This window comes from Pteropus vampyrus, unplaced genomic scaffold, assembly GCF_000151845.1.
Source record: "Pteropus vampyrus isolate Shadow unplaced genomic scaffold, Pvam_2.0 Scaffold18, whole genome shotgun sequence".
Classification (NCBI taxonomy): domain Eukaryota; kingdom Metazoa; phylum Chordata; class Mammalia; order Chiroptera; family Pteropodidae; genus Pteropus; species Pteropus vampyrus.
In genome coordinates, this window is record NW_011888799.1 from 9047696 (window position 1) to 9056713 (window position 9018).

General features: G+C 38.4%; 1 protein-coding gene across 3 annotated transcripts in view; it reads right to left on the reverse strand.

Annotated features, from left to right (window-relative positions):
• The window catches only part of LOC105288516 (24-hydroxycholesterol 7-alpha-hydroxylase), a 67870-nt gene that overhangs the window by 8685 nt on the left and 50167 nt on the right, over positions 1–9018 (reverse strand). The window contains exon 11 of one of the 3 annotated variants that reach the window (XM_023527671.1): positions 6127–6934. The exons of the other annotated variants lie outside the window; for them this stretch is intronic. Within the exon in view, the coding sequence (XP_023383439.1) occupies positions 6931–6934 (4 nt within the window). The 3' untranslated portion in view covers positions 6127–6930. Of the gene's footprint in view, positions 1–6126; positions 6935–9018 lie in introns of those variants that run through there. 3 annotated transcript variants of the gene reach the window in all.

Consider the following 9018-nt stretch of genomic DNA (forward strand, 5'->3'; position numbering starts at 1 on the left):
CAAGGCTCAAATGAGGATGTCTGCTCTGGGGCTATTTTGCAAAAGAGAAAAGCACATCCCCATGTATAGGAGTAAACATTCAGGAATAGGGAAATTTCTGTAAAATGCTCAACTTAAATACTTTTCTCCTAGACTACGGAAAAAGAAATATTTTATGTAAAATTTTAATATTTCTCTGCCACGCTGTCATTTTTGTTACCTTAAAAATTTAGTCAAATCTTATGCACTTACGCCGTCTTGTGTGATAATTCAGTAAAGGATAAAGAGATGATAAAATGACAGGAAATGTGATGAGCCTCATTTTCACCCCTCTGCTGGAGATGGTGTGAAAGAAATAGCATCCCATCTTCAGTGAGGAGCTGGGAGTGTCGCAAAGAATTTAGAATACCAAGGGTCAAATTCTGAGTGGACAACTAGAGTGTGGATGTGAGACACCTGCCTTTCCTCTCTACTTTCCCTGGAAGAGAGTGACATTTAAGGGAACGGCGAACTGACACTTAGGTTACACGCTAAGGTAATAAGATTATTCATTCATTCAATATTGAGTATATAAACATAATAAGATCTCCTTTCATTATTTCATTCAATATTTATTGAGTGTCTTTATGTGTTGTATACTCTTCTAAGTGCTAAAGTTACAGCAGTAAATGGAAACAACAAGCATGTTCTCTTGTTCTTTTCAATGCTAGTAGAGAGGTAGTAAGCAGGCAGTAAATGAGTAAATGAGAAATGCATATATCAAGAAAGAGAATAAGTATAGAATAACATAAAAAAGATAAGAGACAGAAAGGGAGTGATGGAGGAATAGGCTAAAATACTTTAGATAAAGAAAGTCTCTCTGATGAGGTGACATTTTAGCAGACATTGGAATAAAGAGTGCACTGTATAAGTATTTGGGTACAATATTCCATGCAGAGGAATTAAAAGGAGCAAAAATCCAGAGGAAAGAGAATGAGGAACGATGAGTTGGCTAAGACAGTTAGAGATGAACAAGCAAGGGAGAAAGTCAGAGAGATATCCCAGACGTGTAGAGAGCCTTGTGGGACATGTTAAAGACTTCATTTTATTCTATGAGATAACAAGCCATTGAATAGTTTTGAGCAAATTTGACTTAAGTTTTAAAAGGAGCATTCCGGCTGCTACGTTGAGAATAAAATATAAGATGATGAGTATGGAAGCTAGAAGACTGATTAGAAAACCAGTATGACTTTCCAGATAATATAAAGAAAGTGGTAACCTGGACCGGAATGGTAGAAACAGCCATGAGCCATGGTCAGAGCCTGAATATACTCTGTAGAACGGGCTGATGCTTTGCATTACAGATGTGAAAGACATAGAATTAAGGATGACTCCAAGTTTTTGACCTGAGGATATGCAAGGATACAGTTGGTATTTACCTCAACACTGGAGAAGACTGAAGGAAGAGCAGGTTGAGGAATTGTCTTCTGGATCTCACTTTTGGACCTGTTAAGTATAGCTTGTTATGAACCAGTACCTTGGAGACATCCAGTGAAGATTCTGAATAGAAGCTGGGTAAATGAGCTTGGTGTTTAGGAGAAATTCATTCGGGGATGAACATTTAAGGGCTCCAAATATAGAGTCATCATTATTCAGACAATTATTTAAAGCCACGGGACAGGACGATATCACTTAGGGTGTGAGGTGAATAGAAAACATAAGAGATCTGAGGAGAGGGTACTGGGATACAGCAAAATTTGGAGGTCAGGAAGGAGAGGGAGATGAGCAAAGGCGATAAATAGCCAGAGGGAAAGAAAAACAAAAAGAGAGTGATGTCTCCAAGGCTCTGTGAAAAAAGTGTTTCATGGAGGGCATGAGCCCCCTATCATATGAAAGGGACCAGGAGTATGTGAAAGTAGACATTAAAGTTCCCACTTAAATAAACTGACCAAGTACTTAGCTCCATTCCTAGAAGTAAATCAGATGAGATTACTCTTTCAGATAACTAAGCTGACATTTCGTGTTCAGTAGAATAAGCAGTGACTGTCTAATATTCAATGTTTACCCGGCAGCACTAGGAAAATACTGGCTAAGTTTACATTTATGAATGATAAAAGTTTTACAGTTTCCACTTTATTCAAACAAATCCTATTTTCTTATAACTTCTTTTAGCATTTCTCTAATGCAACCTTGTTACGGGCCAGAGCACTTCACAGAGCTCACACCCTTGGGGTAAAGGACCCCTGGCACTCTTCGTCTCAAGTCCCTAGCGGCAAGGCACCACACAAACAATACAGACAACAAGCAAACTGATGGGGCAGGGTGGGGGCAGCTCCAGTGGAGAAGGCACCTAGGCAGAGGGAGAGCCTGTTCCAAGGCACAGACTTAGAAGTGGCCCTTGAACAGCTAGGGGCCTGCAAGTCATTTACTCCCTGCGAAAGGTGAGGTGATGAGAGGTGGAGCTGGACAGAGCAAGAGGAGCTGGTTCGCGGAGGGGTTTGAATTTGCCATGCAATAGACAGTGATGGGACTTTGATCCCGAAAGTGCTTGCAGACCTAGTGAATAAATTGTACATATTGAAATACACCTGTGTGAAAATGAAGTTTCTTTAAGCATTATTGCACATAGGAGGCCCTCAATAAGTACTTTCTCGATCATGCAAATGAGTATTGTAAATGAGATCAATGTTTTCAAGTGATTTACCAGTATAAATTTAAACATTTTAGAAATGATATATATATTTTGATGAAAGAATTAGGAATACTCTTTATCCATTCATTAAACTAGTTTTCCACTAGAATCTGTAAAAAGGCATTTCTTTAACTAACTCTATGTCTTGTGATAGTCTTAAATATTATAAAACTGCATTTCCCTTAAGGTAAAACTATAATTCAGGCTTTTGACAAATTTATATTGTATATCAGTGAGGCTTTAACATTTTTCTTCTTTTATTTTATAGTGTTAACCTAGTTTAGTTGTTAAATTAACATGAGTTATAAAACAGTATTAATATTGATATCACATTCTAAACATTTTGATATTCTAGTTAAAAGATGAATAATATGGCTAATAAAATAATACATGCTAAAAATCTTATTTTCTCTCAATCCAAATAGCAGAATGACTTCAATTATCTACTAAATAAAGTTAATTGTTTTGCTGGCAAAACAAATGGCAAAAAAACTGTGTTTTCAAGCCTTTATCATGTTACCAAATTTTGTTCAATGTCTAAGATCTGAAAGACTAACATATACGTACCTGTGCCGTGAAAAGGTTTTTATGCCAAAGAAATGGGCTTCATAGATTTCTGTTTTTACAGAAGTTCCTCAGAAGTAAGCTGAGCTATGTTCATATTAGGATTGTTTTCTTAATACTACTTTTGATGTCAAAACAGTGAAAATAATGAGGCTTATTATTTATAACAGATTTATTTTTTACACTTACAAGAACAACATTACACATCTACAAATATAGCTCATTAAAATATAAACATGTTGAAAATTCCTTAAATACTTAGTACTTGTGGATTTTCCCCACTTGTAAATAAATGTTAAGGGAACGTACGCAGACACTGAGAACACAAAGTCTGACAGAACACAGACTCTAGTCTCACTCTGCTAGTAATGTCGCATTGCTAATAATGCACGTGGAGCGATGCATAAGGTAACAATATAAGATAAAGGTGGAAACAAAAGGGCTATGGAAATTTGGAGTCTGGAGAGAGCCCTCCGACTTAAAATAATCAATGTTGACTTTATGTGGAGAGAAACTTGAATTAGACCTTGACGGAAGGACAGGCTTTAAATAAGTAGACATGTTGAGTGAAGGTATTCCTGACTCGGCAGATAGCGTGAGCAAGGGGAGGAATGGACACTTTAGTTAGGAGACAGAGAGTAGACCCTTTGCGGAGGGTGTTCAAGAGGTTTGGAAAGGTACAACTGACATCAGATTTTGGAGAGTCTGGAGTTCAAGGCTAATGAGTTTGGTCTGCAGGCAGTCGCGCCAGAGTCTTAATAAGAGAATGACACTGACAGATAATTGTTTAAGGAAAATTAATATATATGTAGTGAGTAAGACAGATTGGAAAAAGAGGTAATAGAGCCAGGGAGAAAGGTTAGGAAACTATGACATCATCTGACGCAAAGGCACAAATGCCTGGTTTAGGAGGTAGGAATGGATGTGGAAAGCCAAGAAGAGGGAGGAGTAAAGGGTGACTCTAAAAGTCCAAGCGTCTAGGAGAACTGTGATGCAGTGAAAAGAAACAGAGAGTACTAAAGGAATGATAGGATTAGGGGAGATTAATGATTTTAGTTTTAGATGTCTTAATTTTGAGACTGAATCCCTCTCTTGAAGTCACTGAGGGCAATGCCAGCATGGGCTGGAAAACTGCCACTGTTGCCAGGAGCAGGGGCTCCAAAGTGTATCTGCTACCAGCTGCAGCTTATGAAAATAGAATGATCTCGCCCTGGAATTCAGAGAAGGCAGCATACAGACATACTTTCACAGGCGTCCTTCACTGAAGTATGGCTATTCAAGTTAAAGGGGAAATAGTTTTCCCACAACCTCATCCCCCTAAGAAATCTTTTAGGTAAATATAATCAATTTTGCGGCAGGAGGCAAAATAGTCTAGACCAGCGGTTCTCACTTTAGCATGCATCAGAATCACATGGAGGGCTTGTGAAAACACAGATTACTGGGCCCACTGCTAAAGTTTTTGATTCAGTGGATCTGGGGACAGACCCAAGAATTTGCATTTTTTTCAAGTTTCCAGATAATGTTACTACTGGTGGTCTGGGGTGAGACTTTAAGAATCACTGATGTAGAGGACCTTGACAAGGAGAGAAGTGAAAAAATACGTTATAAGATAATAGTTTATCCAAACTTTTAGTTTTAGCACACAAAATTAAAATTACGAAGAATATTTCAGCTATACCTGAAACTATGGCTAGGGTACCACACTTTTGATTGGGAATGACGGCGTGGGCATAATCTGATAGACTGATCAGGTAAATGCTGGTATTAAATAAGGCGGGGAGTACCCAGAATAACATGGGAAGATAAGAATGGGATAAGGGTAAGTTGGAAGAGAAAGTAAAGAAGAAAATACAAGGGAAAGAGAAGGTACAAGAAGGGAAATATTTAGAAGGGAGAAAGGAGGTAAAAAAGCAGATTAGAGAGCAAAATGGAAAGGACTGGGGAACCTCAGTCTTTCTTGATCTGAAATATTGTTTTCTATTTTATTGGGAAGATTAGAACTGATTCCTAGTGGAAGGGCAGCTCTGAGGTCAGAGCTGTTTTTCAGAATTTCATCCAGCATTGTTCCAGCGGTGATGCTATAGCTACTCCTCCTGGAAGTGAAGCTCCCGTATTTATGAGCTATGAGCTAGAAATGTGGATACCACTTTTTAAGCCTTCTTATTCAAGAAAAGAGCAAAGAATATAATTGACTTAAGATCAAGTACTCACCAGAGAGAAATGATCTCCTTGTATATTTTAAATTCCAGACCTTCCAGGAAAAATTTAAGAAGCGACATTTACTTTTGTTTTGTGATGTATCCAAAGTAAATGAAACTCAGCTCCTTTGTAAAGCACAAGGTATTAGACAGCTGTTAACTGATGTGGTTTGTATATGTTAATACCTGATTTTATGGAATTTAATAAATGTTGAGAGAAAACTTTTGCTTTAAAGGAGATTATATTATGCGAGATGCTTTTGGTTGCAAGTGACAGAAAACCCACTTGAGACTGATTTCTGTATTGAAGGGAAAGCATTGCTTAATGTATCTGAAAAACCTAGAGCTGGTGCGAGCCTCAGGTGGAGATCACCCCAGCAGCTTGCTGATGTTACCAGGAAGCCAGTTTGCCTCTACAGCTCTGCTATATAGTACCAGCTTCATCCTAATACTGTCTGCATTTGTAGTCTCCAGACAGCTGCCAACAGTTTCTAGGACTAGGTCCTTCCTTATTCATATCCTACAGGAATGGTTATTTTTGACCCAGAAGTCTCAACAGAAACCTTGGTTAGTTAATCATACTGCTTAAAACGTATGCCGACACCTAAATCAGTCATTATGAAAAGGGACGAAAGGGACAAGGATGGGATGTGAGGACTGGCTTAGGAAACTTCCGGTGCTCCGCTGATACAGCACTGGGCGTGGAATCAGCAGTTATGGGAAATATTGTGATATGGTCCAGTTTTAATTCCAGTCTTCTTTTCCTCAGAACTAAACCCTCTTTCTGCAGACACTTATTCAAGAGCAGACACTGAGTTTGATGAGGGGAGAAAGCCCATCATAAAAAAGGGCCGGGGTGGGAAGAGATTCCCAGTCCAAAGTCTCCTTTCTTTCTCTCCGTATAGAAATCCTATCCAGGTATTGTGTGCACCACAGAGAGGCTGGATGGAGATTTATTTTATAAACAAAAGGAAGAGAGCCCTTTCTGAAATTTTGCTCAGAAATGAACATGTTTATTTTAGAAGCACTTTGGCTTATCAAAGTATCAAAAATCACTCTTGAATTGCTTTTTCTGTTCTTGACAGACTTAAAATCTTAGCCTTATAATGAAGTGTCAAAATGAAATGGCTGAGAGAGTAATGACGGCAATTTTGCCAGTGGTTTCTGTGCTCCTTTGCATGAGTCACTGCTTCTTGGTAAAGCAGAAAGAAGAGAGAAGCATGGCTAAAAATTAATAAAGAGCTCTGGCTGCCTGGCTCAGAGTCTTGGAATGAACCACATGAACCCTGCCCACTCTCATCCTAACCCTATTATTTTCCCTCTAGGACACGTGCCCACCATGGTGAAAACATTAGGAAATAATTATATAAGTAAATACAGTTCGTGCAATTCTATTTAACAACTGGAGTTGAGGGGCCACATTTGTTTATGTAACAAATTCCTCAGAATAAACTGAATTTGCAACTTTTCATGAAATCTATAGGGATCTAGGATGGCTCACTCCTCAGAAGTGATCAGCTATCTGTAAGTATAAAAGGGAGAAGAGCTAATTACAGTACTTCTCAAATACAAGATTGTGCAGAAGTATTTTATTGAAAAAGGCACAATGATTAGAATTACCTTTTCTTTAAAATAAAGAAACAACTGTGCTCAGAGCCTCACAAACCCCAGTATATGGCTGCTTTGCTACTATTATCATGTGCTTTCTTCTACACTGTTTATTGATTATTCTTCTCATCTAGGCCCTGAAGCCCCTCCCAATGCCCCTTCCTCTGAACTCCTATGGCAATTATAATGTACATGACTCATCTGGCAGTTTTCATGTGCCATCTTATACTGTTAAGTAGGGCTTGTTTTTCATGTTCCTATGTCTCATCCCCCCAATTACATTATAAGCAATTCAGGAATGTTATATGTCTCTGAATCTCCCCAGTGTTCAATAAAGTGACTTGAGGGAATGGACTTTTTCATCCCTTATTTTGTTTTCCAAGGTAACTCGCAGAGCCCTACTGTGACATACAGTATACCCTCAATATATTTATTGAATGAAATAATAATCATATTAATAATAGGTGCTCAAGAGTTATTTATTAGGTCGAATAACACTACTGCTTATCTATTAGCTGGACCTATTTTGGAATTATTTTTCCAATAGTTGTGTAATTCAAGACAAGTCCATGGCTTTGTGACCTAGTACTGCCCTAAGATACATGTGAGACCCAAACACACAAAAAGGTGGAAATCGCAGTTTCTATTCCCAAGGAATCCATGTTTCATTTCCACATCTCAAATACTGCAGCCTTACTCTCCTACAGCCTCCTCTTATCCAAGCATGTCTTGTAAGCAGGTCAGTCTTGCCAACAATCAGGGTGATTGTTTTACACTGGAATTTAATCTCTATCAATTAGCACAATGATACAGCCAACCAAGCATTCTCTTGCATGGATGGGAACCAAGGAAAATCAAGGTTGTTGGCTTTGGTGTACATTTCGGGGGGCAGGTCTAGTAAGTATATCCTTTTCTGATAAGATCATTAACTCTCAGAGACACTCACACAACACTAGAAATCCCCTGTCCTATTCCTCCATTTAAATTCATAGTTCAGGAGGAGAATGTCCATGATAGTGCGACTGTTCATTTTGTATGCTACCATTGCTGAAGAAGTCTGGTATTTCATGCTGCTTTCTCCTGTTTGTTTTTGTACAAAACTACCATGGGACGGGATGCATTTCCTTGCTGTGTGTACCCAGGAGCTTCCCGGCTCCAAGGAAGTGTCTTGCAAGGGGCTCTTTCTCCAAATGTACTTTCAGAACTCCCCTCCCACTATTCCGAGGAGGAAATACATTTCTTTCACTCGGATTTTTATGTGGCAGCTGATGGAAGCACCTAGTGCTTATTTTGCAAATTCAGCAAAACCTTCTATGTTCGCTTGTGAGAAGGACTCTCATGCTGCCTCAGTGGCCTGGTGACAACTGTGAGGCCATAAGACTATGTTCATGACGAACTTTGATCATCAGCTAGTTTACAGGCAACTTTCTCTGACTCACTTGAGTATTTGGTATATGAGAAAATAAATTGGCTCCTGGTACACAAGCTGAGAATGGGCACAATTTTCTGAGGATTATGCTAAGGATCTGTGGTGTTAAATTTTTAGTACAAAGATGGTCCAAATAAAGTCATGTGTTTTCCTGAACAATTTTGTTTTGTCTGTCTTTAAAAAAGATGTGTTTTGTCTGTCTTTAAAATAAGCAACAGAAAAATTAAGGGCTTTTAAAGACAGAAACTAAATAGAAAACTACACTAAGGAGGTTTTTTGAAAAAAAAAAAGTCATATTTATTCAACATTCATATTTAACCTACAGATTTTGGTTACATGATATATATTTTTCTATACCTCAGACTCAAAACTTTCCAAAGAAAAACTTCACATTTTCCCCCAAACTTGCTCTTGTTCCTGATTTCTCTACTAGTACCATCTCTTCCAGCCACCTAGATTCAAAGCCACAGTCTTTCTCAAATCCTTCCTTTCAATGAATCCTAATTTCCACTCATTTTCCAAATCTGGTAGATTCTACTACCCTTTTGCATGGAATTTTAGCATAACCA